Here is a 17666-nt window from a genome sequence, read left to right on the forward strand (position 1 = left end):
CACAAAGTAAACAAGTACCTCATTATCCACTTCTTATGAAGTGTATTTGAATACGTGGATCCAGAAATATTTAGTCTCCATAATTCTAATGTTTGTATGTGATAGAATCTGATAGTGGTCTGTGTGAAATTAAAAAGGTTGTTTGAAGTATTAGATAATAACAGCAACCACTGAGTTGAATAGGAGGGGGGTGGTGGTGGTGATGAAGACAACACAAACACCCAGTCCCCAGGCAAAGAGATATCCTCAACCCAGCCGGGAATCGAACCCGGGACCCAGAGGCAACATCGCTAGCCCTTAGACCACAAGCTGTGGACTAATATGAGAAGAAGTGGCATTTTTCAACATCGCTATTTTTCTCACAACATATGTATATAAAGTATTATAGAAGTAAAGCTGCAGCCTCCAAGCACAGTAGAGTCAGCAACAATAGCTCATCGTTAGCACACAGATTGTAAACATCAGATCGTTTAATATTCTAACTTACTTCTGAGTGGAAGGGTACAATAAATTATTTACATGTTTGTAGTAGTGATATTTATTTTTCTGCAAGAGTTTGCATATATTTTATAGTTTGTATTGGCTTAGTGTTAACATTACCTGTATTTCAGACATTAAACTTGGATGGTGTCTGTGCCTGTTGTGTATGGATGCATAGGGAATTAGCCACTGTCCATAAAGAGTTGGAATATGTTTTGCCATAGCAACAGGCTTCAGGCTGCTGCTGTGGGCTGTGGTGGCACTGGGGTATCTGGGACAAATACTTCCTAACCTCTAGAGTCTTAGGGTCACCTGGGATTCCTGGCTTCCGATTCGCACATCCTGGACGATGACTGATGAATAGTGGCGATGTCGCAAATCTGCGAGGGGAGGGCGCAAGTGGGTATTGGTTTCACAGCTCTCCATCTACATCTTAAATATGGGTTTGAACTATGGCTTGCTGCTGAACATACATCTGAGCCAGCACAGGGCACCTTGCTTATTGGGATTGTGTACAATCTTCCACTGAGGTCTGTACAAGCACAGTGTGTGGCATTACTTGTCATTGGAAGCTACAGTGTTAAGTACATGATGGAGCCCCTCCGGAAAACAGCAGACAGATCAAGAAAGAGGGCCAGCGTCCACTGTTTGCCAGTCAGGAGGTCTTATCCGAGATGTGGAGCAGGCTCTGCCAGCAGCAATTGAGCACACTGGGTGGTGGACCCAGCTGCAAATCGTGACTCATACCTGCTGCCAAGTTTCAGAGGCTATTGTCTGTTCCTGCAGGCAGGTGGCTGATTTGGTGAAGACAGCTAGTCTCCCACCTAGGCAGGAAGCAAGACTATCATTTTGCAGCATCATTCCCAGAACTGATAGTGGTCCTCTGATTTGGAACCGAGTGGAAGATAAAAACCAAAGGCTCAGATGATCCTGCAACAGTATATGACGCAAATTTCTCAACCTCGACTATCAGGTGGAGACTTGTAGCATTCTCTTAATAGGTCAGCCATGCTCTACACATAGGAAACAGCTACTAGGGTAGCGGAGGACATGGGGGTTTTTTAGTTTAGAGAAATTCTTCCATAAGCCCCATAAGATGCCTTCTGAGTTCAGACAGAGAACCACTTGTCAAAGCAGATCACAGAATTAAAATGTTAATATATGTTTAGTTTACTGCAGGAGCATCTATGGAAAAGTCCCAGAATTAATCTCACATATAAACAGTAACAATGGTCATATAGTGCTAGGGACAGAAAGCTGGCTGAACACAGTGTTAGTAACAATGAAATACTGAATACCAATTGTAATGCATATCGCAAAGATAGGTTGAATGTTGGTGTTGGAGGCAAGTTTATAGACATAAAAAATACAATAATATCTAGTGAGATTCTTACGGGTTCAGAATGCGAAATAATTTAGACGAAGACAATGTGGATCAAACATTGTCATCGGATGCTTTTGTAAACTACCCTGCCTCAGCAGCAGTAGTAGCAGAACGATTGAAGGGAAACTTGGAGAATATTTTGTGTATATTTCCTGGTCACATTGTAGGTTTAGGTGTAGATTTTAACTTACCACTGTAGACTGGGTGGTTTAAGTTAGTAGGATGGTTAGTAGGGACAGAGAATTGTGTGAAATGTGCTTAATCTAAAAATTAACTGGAACAGCTAATCGTAGAACTGACCCATGAAGATCACATCTCAGACCTGCTGGTAGCAAAGAGAACCAGACTTTTTGACTCTGTGTAGAACAGGGGAAAGTGTTCATAAAGCTTTTACAGCGTCACTGAATACAACTGTAAATGGGAAGGCAGAAAGGCAGGAAGATCTTTCTGCTTAGCAAGAATGATAAGAAACAGATTTCAGATTACCTGAGTCTTCAGCATAAAACTTCATCTCCAGAAATAACAATGTTGAGTATCAATGGGCAGAGTTCTGGAGCATTGCACAATATGTATTAGACAGGTATTTGCTGAGCAAAGTAGTGAGATTTGCAAAAGATCCACTGTGGTTCAACAGCCATGTTAGAAACTACTATAAAAGCAGAGAGAGCTCAACTGCAAGCCAAACAAAAATTTAATAAAGCCAAAATTTGTGTAAGGGGAGCCATGCATGAAACATTCAATGAATCTGAAATTAACTGTGGTATAGAAAAGCAACTGAAATTGCTCAACATGGGGAAGATAACTGGATCTGATTGAATATCAACAAGATTCTACATAGTATATCAAAGAACTTGCACCTCTTCTAGTAGTGGTGTAAATAGTTCTTTGGAGGAGTGAAGTGCTCCTGATGATTGGAAAAAAGCACAGGCCAGTTCTGTTTTTGCCAAAGGGTGTCAGCTGCACAAAACTATAGGCTTATATCTGTAACATCAGGCAGTTGTAGACTATTTGAACATATTTTATGTTCACAAATTATGATATTTCTGGAGTCTGAAAATCTCCTCTGTAGGAATGAGCGTGGATTCCAAAAACAGTTGTTTGAAACACAGCTCTCTGTGTTTGTCCATGAGAGCCAGAAAACAGTAGATACAGAAGGCCAGGTACATGCCTTGTTCTTTGACTTGCGGAAGGCGTTCAACACAGTTCCGCACTGCAATAAACAAAATAAGAGTGTATTGAATATCGAACCAATTGTATGACTCGTATGAACACAGCATGTCATTCTCAAAAGAGAAGAGCCTTCAACCATAAAAATAAACTGGCGTATGCCTCAAGGGACTGTTATTGGACCATTAATTTTCACAAAATATATGTAAGTGGCCTAAGGGATAACATCTGAAGTTTCATGGGGCTTTTCAAGGATAATACTGTTGTGTGCAGAGAAGTTGCAATGCTGGATAATGGTAGTAATGCAGGAAGATCTGCTGAGTATTGATGCTTGGTATGAAAGTGGCAGTTGACCGTCAACAAACACGGATGTAAAATATTGCATGTACATAGAAAGACACCCATTATTGTATGATTGCACAATTGCTGAAGTATCACTGGAAGCAGTTATTTCCATAAATAATCTAGAAGAATAGGTACAGAGCTATTTGAAGAAGAACAATCATATAAAATTGATTGTGAGTAAGGCAGAGGCCAGACTCAGATTCATTGAAAGTATTCTCGGGAAATTTAGTTCATCAACAAAGGCAGTGGATTACAAAACACTCATTCAACCAGTACTTGAAAATTACTCATGAGCCTGCAATCTGTAACAGAGGGAACAGAGATGATGCAAAGAACAACAGCATGTTTCATTAAAGGTTCGTTCAGTAAACATGAAAGTATCACAGAGATGCTTAGCTAATTCCAGTGGTAGATGCTGCAGGAGAGATGTTCTGCATTATGGCGCAGTTTACTGTTAATGTTCCAAGAGCATACTTTCCTGGAATAGAGAATCAGTACATTAGTTCCCCCTACATCTATCTTGCGGAACGGCCATGAAGATGAAATCAGAGATATTTTAACCCACATGAAAGGTTACCAGCAGTCATTCTTCCCATGAACCATTTGCAACCAGAACAGGAAAAAGAGAGAAGTAACAGTGGCACACAAAATACCCTCCACCAGACACGGCAAGACGGTGTGTGGGGTATAGATGTAGATGTAATTATCATATTATCAGTTTGAATAGATTAGCCCTATTCATAATCTGTTCCTAGTATGCTTTCAGAAGTAGCCAGTAGAGACTGGGGAAGGGTAGCTAATGGCTCAGAGGGAGGCAGCAGGTGTGAGGGATAGGAATGTGAGAGGGAGAGGGAGCCATTGCATGGCCAAGGAATGCAACAGATGTGCACAGTGGCCAGTAAGTTTGTGCAAAGCATTATGATGTGATGGAGTGGATTGGGAGAGGGTGACAGGACAGAGGAAGGCGATACTGTTGGGTAGGGGGTCTTCGTGTGGTGAGTTAGTGAAGATTGAGCAATGAGGATTGCAAGAGTGGATGATGTGTTGCGAGGATAACTCTCATCTGCATAGTTCAGAAAATCTGGTGTATGGGGAAAGGATCCAGGTGGCACAGATTATTAACTCTCCAGTGCCCCCATTTGCATTCCTATCCTGTGTACCTGCTGGCTCTCCCTCCCACATTCCTACCCCACACATCTGCTGCTTCCCTCCAGGCCATCAGCTACTCTCCCTCTCCCCACCATACTCAACACAACCATTCATCCCAGTCTATGCCCATAACTGCAGTCACAGCATATTGTGTGTGTGTGTGTGTGTGTGTGTGTGTGTGTGTGTGTGTGTGTGTGTGTGTTCGCGTAAATTCCCCGTTGCCATTTGTAAGCACTTCTTTTCAGTCTTGATAGATGATGTAGTAGTCATACACAATCTTGCTTTTGAATGTGTTTCACACAGATGAGATAATTAGTGTTTTCTGTTGTTGTCTTTCAGTTTTCAGAGGATAGGATCCTAATCAGAAATGGGAAAATTGTTAATGCAGATACAATGTTTGATGGTGATGTGTATATTGAAGATGGAGTAATAAAGTAAGTTGCCCTAATCAACTCTTAGAAATATTTTTACACTTCACTGTAACATTGTTTCATCAAATTATGAAGCTTTTTGTTCTTTAATCTGCAGGCAAGTTGGCAGTGATTTGACAATACCTGCTGGAACAAGAGAAATTGATGCTCAGGGCAAATATGTGATGCCTGGTAAGTTCTACTATCATAGTGTATTTGTGGAACTTGGACGTAAAAAATAATCTCACTGGTGCAAGATGATCATCTTAAAAGTGTGTAAGACCTCCATAAACTTTGTCAACAACTGCAATTCATTGTGTTTTATACTTCACAAGGCTCGGGTAATAGGAGACTTGAGTGTTTAGCCATTCTTGGGACAGCGACTAATGCAGCTCAAAGTGATAGTGTGAATTCCATCACTGATGTTAGACATTTTGTTCCTAGTTATACCAGATATTTTAGTAGGATTAAAATTCAGATTTTGCTCCTAAATCTGTCTCAAGCCATATAGACATTAATATCCCAGTTCAGTGGCTATTTTCATCTTAGCCTCTTTTAATATTATAAGAGAACTGCGAAACCAGGTGTTCCAGCAGTAGTGTACATCCTTGAAATTATCTGTTATGTCATAAAAGAATAAATTTTGTTGTAATTTAAACACCAATTTGAACCATACAGAGCCTTCCTCAACTTGTTCCATCTCTCGCCTGCTGTCCTTTGGGAGTGTAAGCTTCCTAAAGCTTGTGATAAACATGCAGGAATGATCAAGGGTCTCTTGCATAAAACTCTGCTTCCATTGCTCAGGCAATATAAGTGCTCCTTGAGTGCTTGAAATCACAAAGAATTAGCACTGATGTTCTGCATCTCTCTCTGATTGACAGTGAAATTACCTTCAGCCATAAACTGTGATACACTTCGGCAGTCTCAGTTCATCATGGAAGTCTTTCAGTCATTGTTCTGGGTGAAATCCTTGTTGACCAGGACATTTGCATCCACTGATAAACTGACAAGACAGTTGCTAATGAAATCAACTACTTCCTTAACAAGATGACATTTGATACTATCTACTGTCTCCTGTAATTTTTTTTAGGATGGTGAAGTATTATTTTTCTTTTTTATTTATTTCTTTTTCCTTTTATAATCAATAATAAAATGATATAGAACATGCCAGATACATTTTAAATATAATTGTTGGGTTCAAATTAATGATGATGTAAATAAAATAGAAAGAAACTTCCACATGGGAAAAATATATTAAAAACAAAGATTCCAAGACTTACCAAGCGGGAAAGCGCCGGCAGACAGGCACATGAACAAAACACACACACACACACACACACACACACACACACACACACACACACACACACACACACACACACACACAGAATTACGCGCGTGTGTGTGTGCGTGTGCGTGCGCGTGCGCGCGCGCGCGTGCGCGCGTGCGCGAGAGAGAGAGAGAGAGAGAGTGTACACCTGTCCTTTTTTTCCCCTAAGGGAAGTCTTTCCGCTCCCGGGATTGAAATGACTCCTTACCCTCTCCCTTAAAACCCACATCCTTTCGTCTTTCCCTCTCCTTCCTGAAGAAGCAACCATCGGTTGCGAAAGCTAGTAATTCTGTGTGTGTGTGTTTGTGTGTTTTGTTCATGTGCCTGTCTGCCGGCGCTTTCCTGCTTGGTAAGTCTTGGAATCTTTGTTTTTAATACATTTTAAATATATTTACACATATATACAAGATGTACAAAATACGACTGGATGAGGTGAGAGTGGGGCAGGAAATCAAAAGTTTAAACTATTAAAGTATTTATCAAGCAAAATAATGCAGTAAGCTTATTTTATAATGTTGAAAACTATGCAAGTTGCAAACATTTTCGAATTCTCACACTCAGCTCATTGTACATTTACGTGAGTATTGTGCAATCCACAGTTAAAAGCCTGACAGAGTGTTCTTGAAACCACCATCAGACTTTCTCTCAACTGTTCAACTCTCAAACAGCTTGTGACAAAAACACGCACTCATATATTTCTGTCTGGTTTTTCGTATTTTGTGATGATCACTTGCCTGTGTGCACATGGACATTAAAAAAAAAATATGTTGACATTTGGTCGAGAAGGTCCGTGATCGAAATTTCATGAAAAGATTTCACTGCAACAAAAAATGCCTTTGTTTTGATAATTGCCACCCCGGTTGTGTATCCTGCCCATGACACTCTCTCCCTTATTTTGTGATAACACAAAACAAGATGCAGGTGTTGTCGCTGGTTAGTGGGCTAGATATGAACAGAGATTTGTCAGGAGCCATCAGAGAGGTGGGGACAAATGTCCAGAAGGGTAGTACACTGCACTGAGGAGAACCATTTGAAGCATATGGGAGAGAAAGGGTTGAGACTGTGGAGGAATGAGGATAGTCGTTTCATCTGTGAATTTGTATGTGTATTCTATTAGCTCTCAAGAAAGATTTGTCTGAAAGTTAGCAGTTTTCTCAGTCTTGTTTGTGTGCTTATCAACATTTCAACTGTATGGTGGGTTGTTACCTTCATCTCCTCCTTTATGTACCATGTACACAGAATTAACCCTTGCAGAGTCCACTTGTAGTGATAACTAATTCTACTGTACCATACTTAATGTCGCATAGGCAATGTATGTGTGCCTCACAATCTGCTATCATTAAGCATTCAGTAATTAGAAAAGACCCACCAATGGAAGTTTTCCTGAGAGCTTTTTCCATGCTTCTGCATGATTATTCCCTTACATTTCCTGACATTTTCTTAAAAATTAAAGTTGTGACTAAAAAAATGCAGTAAATAGAAATTCAGTGTTATGTGGTAGGCCAAGATCTTTCCATAAATCCTTTCAGTTGAAATATAGGCAGAATTTTCTACCATTATTTTTGATTGCTTGTATTTGAAAGTACAGATTGTATTCATTTCTTTCAATTTTGTGTCACTATTTTACATATTTCTCATTATGAAACTAATAATCTTTTTAAGGTGGAGTTGACCCACACACATGTTTTGAATTTGAGATCCAGGGCCATAAATCCGTAGATGATTTCTACACAGGCACTAATGCTGCAGTAGCAGGAGGAACAACTACTGTCAGTAAGTATTATTCTTTCTATAATACTAAGTTTAGCACTGATAAAGTAATTATAGAGGTACTATAATGTTAGTCAAATGTGAAGTATTTGTACCTTGTGGATGAAGTATAAGTTGTACTAATGTATTGACTGTGTCGTTTTGCTTATCTTGCAGTTAACTTTGCTATTCCACAAAAAGATGAATCACTTATTGAAATTTATGAGAAGTACAGAAAGCTAGCAGACGAGAAAGTGTGTTGTGATTATGGTTTGCATATTGGAGTGACAAGCTGGTCAGATAAGGTAATATTTTGTTATTATTAACTTGGAAAATATCTACTTTAATACATGTAATTTCACCCACAGCCAGTACCCCAAGCTCCGGCCAGTAGCATTTATCCTCTAATCAATATTTCTGGGATATGTGGTATTATTTTCATCATTTCTGATCAGACAATACTATGTGCAGTAACATAGTCTTTCCCCTTGTCAATTATGTATGGTTTGCTGTCACTACTTTTTTTGTAAAAGGACATTTAGTACTTGTATTCATGTGCAGCCCATACATTGTGTGCGGATTTGTTTTGTGTTTTGAACAATGACATTGAAAGTGCAAAGTGTGTTACAGAGTTCTGTGTAGCATCCATACTACTTAAAGTGTGTGTTATCGTTCCTTCAAGGTCAACAAAACTGCCAAACTATTATAATTGGTATTTTTTAAATCTCTGTATATAGATTTGCTTACCTTCCAATGTATGTTTCCATTTTTAGTGTTTTCACCATATGTTGTGATCAGCCAGAACATTATGACCATTGATATACTGTCTATATTAACCCGTCTAGGTGATAGCAGTGTCACCTTGCAAGGAATGACAGCATCAGACACCAGACACATGCGCAGTGCATGTACTATCAGTGAGCATGCTATCCATGTATAGAATGTGGAAGGCATCTGACCTACCCGAGTTTGGCCAAGGTCAGATTGTTATGACCCGGAGGCTCAGCACGAGCATTTCAGAAACTGCAAAACTTGTCAGATGTTCAAGGAGTGTTGCGGTGAGTGTCTTCAACATGTGCCGAAACCAAGGTGATACCATGTCCAGGCGGGATGGGGTTGGTTGACCACCCTCATTACAGATGTCGGAAGTCGTAGGCTGGACAGACTGGTAAAACAGGACAGGCAGCGAACTGTGGCAGAACTAACAGCAGACTCTGATGCTGGCAAAGTATAAGTGTGTCAGAAAACATTGTACACCAAACATTCCTAATGATGGGCCATCATAGCCAACAGCCCATGCACATGCCAATGTTAACACCACGACATTGGCAACTGCGACTGAAATAGCCATGTGACCCTTGGCACTGGACATTGGCACAGTGGCAGAGCATTGCATGGTCTGATGAATCCAGATACGTTCTTCATCATGCTGATAGGGCGGCATGAATTTGTTGTCTTCTAAGGGTACAGATCATTGACACCTGTACTGTGGGACAGAGACAGACTGGTGGCAGCTCAATATGGTCTGGGAAACATTCACATGAGCATCCATGGATCCAGTGGATCTCATGAAATATACCATGTTGGTGAAGGAGCATTGTATACTGGCTGCAGACCACGTACATCTCACCATGACGATCATGTTTCCCGACGGCAGTGGCATTTTTCAAGAGGATGCTATGTCACAAGGCCAGGAGTGTGATGGAATGGTTCAAGGAACGCAGTGGCAAGTTACAATTGATGTGCCGCCCCCCTCCCCCCGAAATCTCCATATTTGAACACATCTGCCATGTGACTGAATGTGCCTCTCTTCCTGTAATTTACAGGAATTAGGTGATTGTGTGTGCAGATGTGGTGTCAACTCCCTCCAGTGACCTACCAAGGCCTCGTTGCTGCCATGCCGCAATGTGTTGCCACTGTTATCCACGCCAAAGATGGACATATTGGCTATTAGTTGGGTGGTCATATGTTTTGGCTGATCAGCAGATAATGTTTGTATGATTTTACAATTATCAATGCTTGTCCTTTCTCTCATGTGCTGTGATCAAAACAGCAACAACAGTTATTCAACTACAGATAGAACTCTTATAGTTGTATGTGAGGGTGGAAGCATGCTTCCGCCACTCCTTCAACCCACTTTCATTGGTGACCAATATAAAGTGAATAGTAGCATAGAATTGTGAGGGAAATAAGCAATCAGTCTTTTGATCAGAAGTTAATGCAGTGAGAAGACAGAATCTGAGTGCAAACTTATCTTACATCTTTAAGAACATGAGAAAGGTGTACGTTGACTCCGAATTGCTTCTTTACAGACAGTTAACTCTATGTATGGTAATTTATTGGCTTCTTTAGCTCATCAGATTTCTGTATACATTATTTGCTACAATTCATTTTTAGTTGCATTCTGTAACTGTCAAATGCAACAATAAAGCAAAGAAAGGAATTGTTTAAAAGTTGAATAAATGTTAGACACACAGATTATTATTATGATGCCTTAAGTCTGGATGTTCTGGAACATAATAGATAAAATAAAGGAAAGGCAACCACTCATCTCTATGGTATCGATACATGGAGTATGGAAACATGTAATATAACACTAGCTTTTGAGCCCTAGCTCTATTTTAGTAAAAATACTCATATTCCCCCACACAAACACACAGGCAGCCAAATGCACACTCCTGTGGCCATAGGAAGACTGATTACTGATACTCAGTTACTGAAAGCAGCCGCCTGAATCGCTGGAGGTGGGTGAGGGGTAGGAAAGGACACAAGTAGGGAGTAACAGGAAAGAAGCAGCTCTTTGGACAGATAAACGCATGGGCGTACAATGAGACGAAAAGAGTACAGAGGGTGCAGCAAAGATGTGTAAGAGGAGGAAGGGGAGAAAGGGGGAGGTGGTAAAGGAGAGAAGGGGGAGAGGGAGGGGGGGAGGAGTTGAGAAGGCTGTGCACAATTTGGATAGAAAATGAGTGGTGTGGACAGAAAGGAAGGGAAAAGGTGAGGTGAGGAACTGGGAACAGGTTTGCAAATGTTTAGACCAGAGGGTTTGCAAGGACGCTGGATATATGGAAAAACAATTCCCATCTTCACACTTCAGAGAAACGTTTGCTGGAAGGGAGTATCCAAATAGCCTGTGTGGTTAAGCAGACGTTGAAGTCATTTGTCTTGTGGTGTGGCATGCAGCATGTTCGGCAACTGGATAATCAAGTTTGCAGTTTGCCACAGTTTTCCAGTGGCCATTCGTGTGAGAAGTCAGTTTGTTAGTTGTCTTGGCCACATAGACTTGTACAGTAATTACGGGTTACCTGATATGTAACAAGGCTGCTTTCACACGTGGTCTGACTTCTATTGGGTAGGAAATGCCTTTGATGGGAATGCCATAGGAGGTAGTGTGTGGGTGTATGAGATGTTGCATGTGGTCTGACCACAAGAAAATCATCCTTTGAGTGCAGGAGTGGGAGCACGGTTTGAACAAGGATGGAAAAGGATAGTCTGTAAGTTGGGTGGACAGCAGAACACTACTTTTGGTGATGTGGGTAGGATTTTGGCTAGGAATACCTCATCTCAGGACATGACCAGGGGTAGTCAAAGCCCCTGTGGAGGATGTGGTTGAACATTTCAAGCCCAGGGTGATACTGAGTGATCACAGGAGTGCTGGTTGCTGACTAGTCTACAGGTTTACTAGTGACAGATGAACAAATTGTTCAGGATACATGTTTTGGATGAGCTGGGTAAGATATTGTCTTCCTGTAAAGGCTCTGATAAGGATATTGCTATATTTTAACAAATACTTTCCACTGCAAATGTGGCATCTGTAGATGGGGAGGCTGTGTAAGGAAGAGATTTTTTGTCATGGAACAGGTGACAGCTGTCATAGTGGAGATACTGTTGGAGGGAAATATTTATGGAGCCATCTGAGAGGCAGAAAAAGACATCAAGGAAGGTGGCTCAATGAGTTGAGAAGAACCACGTGAATCTGATTTTGGAATAGATGTTGAGGTTGTGGAGGAATGAGCAAAGGTTGTTTTAGTCATGAGTCCATATCATGGAAAGTCATCGCTGAGTCCGAACCGGACAATAGGTTTGAGGTTTTGGCTGGATAGGAAGGATTCTTCCAGATGGCCCATAAATAAGTTGGCATTTGATGATGTCATGATAGTACCACAGTACCATGGATTTGTTTGTTGAGTCTGCAGCTCGTGGTCTAGTGGCTAGTGTTGGTGTCTCTGGAGCACGGGATCCTGGGTTCAATTCCCAGCTAGGTTGGGGATATTCTCTGCCTGAGGACTGGGTGTTTTTGTTGTCCTCATCATTTCTTCTTCATGATCATGGTCATCATCATCATTTATGGCAGTGGCTAGAGTGGAATGTGAAAAAACTGGACTGTTTAACATTGGGACTTTGTGCGGGCACTGATGACCGCGCAATTGAGTGCCCCACAAACACAAAACATCATCATTTGTTTGTAGCTTTGGCCTTCAAAAGCGAAATAATTGTGGGTTAGGATGGGGTTGGCTATGACAACTAGGAAAGAAGAGGTGGGTTTGGTGTCAGGAGGACATTGAGAAAGATAGTGTTCCATGGCCGTAAGGTTATGGGAATTGGTGATGTTGGTATCTCACCCACAATGTTCGACCAGCAGGGCAACCTGTGAAGTTGTGTTCGTGGAATTGGGAAGAAGGCAAAAGGTGGGAGTGTGGAGGGGTTGGGGGGGGGGGGGGGGGGGATGCTGTTGTGAGGAGGAAGTTGGAATCAGGTGTCAGGGTTTGGAATAGATCTAAGGGCTTGAGGTCATGTTGGTCTTCTGGGATGGGAATATAGTTTTAAGGTTTGTGTGCAGAGGTGTTGGAAAATTGGTGGAGACCCTCAGCTACTCACTACAATTCATGACAACAGTGGTGAAGCCTTGGTGTGCTGGAAGGATGATAAGGTCAGAATAATAATAATAAAAAAATAATAATAATTTTAATTGGCATCCTCACAGGGATTAGACCCTTTGACCTGTTCTGGGCTCAATCCACTTTTGTCTGAGTCTTCCTGGGTCTCTTTGGCCAGTAGATCTTTGACAGTGCCACTTTTGGAATCCTTTTATTGTCCATTCGTTCTAAATACTCTTCCCACTTCTGTATTAATCCATTTATCCCTGTATTCAGCCATTTTATCCCAAATTGCAAATGTTTATAATTGATTGTGCATATCGTCATTCACTTATTTTATCAAGATGTGGGTCCCCCAGTGTGCCCTAAACAATTTTATTTCTGTTTCTTTTATAAGGTTGTGGTCCTCCTGCCTTAATGTCCATGTTTCAGTGCCATATGGAATAACTGACACTGCCATCATGTACAGCTTCAACTGTTTCAGTCCGTGCTGTTTTGCCTTCTTCAAATATACCAGGAGAGCTTCTGTAAAGTTTGGGAGGTAGGAGACGAGGTACTGGCGGAAGTAAAGCTGTGAGGATGGGGCACGAGTCATGCTTGAGTAGCTCAGATGGTAGAGCACTTGCCTGCGAAAGGCAAAGGTCCCGAGTTCGAGTCTCGGTCCAGCACACAGTCTTAATCTGCCAGGAAGTTTCAATTCCACATAATGCCTGGTATCTTCCTAATTTATTATTTACAGGGTGATTCAAAAAGAATACCACAACTTTAGGAATTTAAAACTCTGCACCGACAAAAGGCAGAGCTAAGCACTATCTGTTGGCGAATTAAGGGAGCTATAAAGTTTCATTTAGTTGTACATTTGTTCGCTTGAGGCGCTGTTGACTAGGCGTCAGCGTCAGTTGATGCTAAGATGGCGACCGCTCAACAGAAAGCTTTTTGTGTTATTGAGTACGGCAGAAGTGAATCGACGACAGTTGTTCAGCGTGCATTTCGAACGAAGTATGGTGTTAAACCTCCTGATAGGTGGTGTATTAAACGTTGGTATAAACAGTTTACAGAGAATGGGTGTTTGTGCAAAGGGAAAAGTTCTGGACGGCCGAGCACGAGTGATGAAAATGTAGCACGCATCCAGCAAGCATTTGTTCGCAGCCCAGGAAAATCGACTCACAGAGCTAGCAGAGAGCTGCAAATTCCACAATCAACTGTATGGAGAGTCCTACGAAAAAGGTTAGTTATGAAACCTTATCGTCAACTACCCGAGGTGATGGATCGGCCGCCAGGCAGTCCATGACAGAGCACTTCATCACTGGCCTCCAAGAAGCCCTGATCTTACCTCCTGCGATTTTTTCTTATTGGGGTATGTTAAGGATATGGTGTTTCGGCCACCTCTCCCAACCACCATTGATGATTTGAAACGATAAATAACAGCAGCTATCCAAACTGTTACGCCTGATATGCTACAGAGAGTGTGGAACGAGTTGGAGTATCGGGTCGATATTGCTCGAATGTCTGGAGGGGGCCATATTGAACATCTCTGAACTTGTTTTTGAGTGAAAAAAAAACCTTTTTAAATAATCTTTGTAATGATGTATAACAGAAGGTTATATTATGTTTCTTTCATTAAATACACATTTTAAAGTTGTGGTATTCTTTTTGAATCACCCTGTACATCTCTATCCTTGTGGAGGTTGTATCCATTAAATCAGCCTGGGCTCACTTTTTATGTGGAAGCGACACCAACTTGGATGCAAAACTCAAAAGCTGGAGAGCTGGGGAGATTTCTCTTGGGGGCCTCCTACCCTTAAGAGTGTTGTTTTCCTTAGGCTTATGGGAGGTCTGGATTATTTTTTAGGTTATGGATAGCAGTGTGTTCCATTCTAGGACACATTGGGGGGCAGCTAGGAAAGGAAGATGAGGCCCGGTTAGAAGTGATTATATGATGTCAAACTTCACCTCTCAGATGGCTCCATAAATATGTCCATCCATACCAGCTGACCAACCTCCAACAGCATATCCATTTTGAGTCAAAAAGCCTTACTATCCTTAGACACCGCATTTGCACTGGAAAGCAGGAACTGTCAAGATATACTGATAACCTTACCAGCACCTACACTGATAGACAATATCCTACCCAGCTCCAAATACTCTGGATAAAAACACAATACTGTTCATGTGAAGGTAAACCTACCTGAGGTGGGTGTGGATCATTGGGACATGAAACAGGAAGAGTCTACTTTCACAAGGTAGTGCTTAAACAGATTGTGAAATCATATTTTATGTAGCAGATCATCTAATACAATTGTTAACTGGATGATTTAAGAGTGGCAGAAACACACCAGTAGAATTTGACATAAGAAATTCCATTGGTCAAATGAAAGTAAATATTAATACTAATAAAGGTTTTATCGAAAGAGCAGTATTCACTTTCTAGCTATCTAATCACTTACCAGTAACTAGAAATTACAGCACGGGCACTGACAAATGTGCAAAGTTAAAAAAGTCTATTGCTTATGACTAAAAAAATAAATAAATTGAGATTAAAGCTGTTGATAATTTATTTCAGCCCTGGCCCTGTTGTTTCTGCCCCAGTGGCTAATCAGTGTGTGCTCATTTTCTGATGTAAACACAGGTATACTTAGTTTCAAATTGTTTAGCATTTGGTTATCATAGTTGTAACTGTGCTTGCAATATATTTGGATGATTGTTAATGATAATAGTATGATATGGTGCAATTTGAACTGTAGCAATATTTTGCTTTTCTAGGTTAAAGAAGAAATGGAAGAGCTGTGCAAAGCCCATGGTGTCAATTCCTTCAAATTTTTTATGGCCTATCGTGATCTTTACATGCTAGATGATGGTGAAATTTTTGAAGCACTTCATAAATGCAAGAATTTAGGAGCAGTTCCTCTTGTTCATGCTGAGAATGGTGCAGTTATAGAACAGGTAAGACAATGATTAATTGAGACCTTAAAAAAAAAAAAAAAAAAATCATCTTGTTCTGCTAGCTGTATCAAGTGGTTACACACCCACAAGTTCTCATAGAGTGCTTAAATTGTCAAGTGGTAACTGACTTTTATGTGGTTGCTGGCCGTACCCTTACATAGCCATGGCACTAGCTGTGTGGTCGCTGGTGATCAGTCCTTCACCATGTAAAGCAATGTTTTCATCCTGCGTCTGCTGCACCCACTTTAAATTCACAATATCTGGTTTCCACACTGTAATGAGCTGCAAATCACTATATTTACTGAGTGGTTTATTAGATATTTTGATCACTATAGCTTCTTTTATTTCACAATCCCAGAACCTATTAACCTTCGTGATAGAGTTGTTGTCAAATTAAACTTTATGTCCATCCTTCACAGCATGTTCAGCTACAGCTGATGCCTAAGAGTAAAGCTACAGCTGATGTCTAAGAGTAAAAGCCAGTTCTTTGCAACAAAAGGTCCCGAGGGAAACTCTGAAATTAATTTGGCTAACATGCCATTTATCATCAGATGTCTCCACGCTGTTGCTTACTGTCTCTCTTTGCTTACAGATTGTAAATAAGTTTGTCATTTAGCTACAATAAATAATCCCTGCACCAGTGAGCAGTTTTAACTGCTCACTGATTATGTTATACATTCTTGGAATCTGAATTCCCTTACTTACCTTATGTAATATTATACTCAAATTTTTCCAGCATTTATGATATTTGCTCAGACAACTTAAAGTATTGTGACTATTGTATTATTGCATCCTGACATGAGATGCCTGAGTTATAACTGAACATTTTCCATCATGAAGCACATTAAAAAGATACTACACATCCTTTAATATTTTTGAAACTTGTTATATTTATCTTCAAGCATAATTATACACAGATTTGAAAATGGTGAAGTGTGTCACTTTTCGGTGCCAAGTACTATTGCTATCATAACAAACAGGTAACAAGTTATCTGATTCTCAAGACCATTATTTAAGTGTGTTTCGTTAAATGCCGAGTACCTATGTAAATAAGTCACATCTATTAAATTTGATTTGTTTGATGGATGGATGGATGGTTTTTTGGCAGAACCTAAATATTGAAAATTCTGTATTTTTGCACTGTGGTGTGCATGTAAAACCACTAAGGAGTTTCCATGTCAGTTTAGGTTTTCAAATAGTGCAGTAAAGTGAATAATAATCATACTTCGCGTAATTTAACACTCAGTGCTTCAAAAGAAATTAGTATTTCATATAGTAATGGAAAGTTATTGATGGAGTATATGTAGTGAGTACTGGTGACGAAGAAGAACCGGTAGCTTCGACAGTGGAAAGTACATCAGCATTTAATGTTGTGCTAAAGGTGTGGGACAAAGCTGATCGTGTTGAGAGTCAGATCACTATCAGAATTGTCAAAGCAAAATTCATGGCATTGTTGGATGCATATGAGATGTGTGAGATATGTAGGACAAGCTAAGTTCCATGTGTGAACTAAAAACAAAGCATTCTGCACATTGTTTTTAGTTGGAGCTCTTCAGAGTGCAAATGAGCTCAGGTGCTGGCATGATGACAAATCACTCATTTTGAGTACTTGCTTCTTTGAATGCAGAAACATGATGTGAAACTTTATGAATCATCATTTATGGTACAACTACTTTGACACACTGCCTGACAGTTATTAAAGTCTACAACAGTCATGGTGGACGAGATATGAAGATAAACCGACTCTAAAACATTTAATGGATGTGTTAATATCTGATGAAAGTTGTCATGCTTGTTGGAGGGAGAAATGAGATGAGTATTTGCCATTGTTC

At 40.5% G+C, this 17666-nt stretch overlaps 1 protein-coding gene across 7 annotated transcripts in view; it reads left to right on the top strand.

Annotated features, from left to right (window-relative positions):
* The window catches only part of LOC126281437 (dihydropyrimidinase-like), a 293010-nt gene that overhangs the window by 227750 nt on the left and 47594 nt on the right, over nucleotides 1–17666 (top strand). For all 7 annotated transcript variants that reach the window (XM_049980405.1, XM_049980402.1, XM_049980401.1 and 4 more), the window contains 5 exons: nucleotides 4865–4959; nucleotides 5054–5127; nucleotides 7928–8038; nucleotides 8192–8319; nucleotides 15655–15834. In XM_049980405.1, the coding sequence (XP_049836362.1) occupies nucleotides 4865–4959; nucleotides 5054–5127; nucleotides 7928–8038; nucleotides 8192–8319; nucleotides 15655–15834 (588 nt within the window). The remainder of the gene's footprint in view (nucleotides 1–4864; nucleotides 4960–5053; nucleotides 5128–7927; nucleotides 8039–8191; nucleotides 8320–15654; nucleotides 15835–17666) is intronic.

Source organism: Schistocerca gregaria, chromosome 7, assembly GCF_023897955.1.
Source record: "Schistocerca gregaria isolate iqSchGreg1 chromosome 7, iqSchGreg1.2, whole genome shotgun sequence".
Lineage (NCBI taxonomy): Eukaryota > Metazoa > Arthropoda > Insecta > Orthoptera > Acrididae > Schistocerca > Schistocerca gregaria.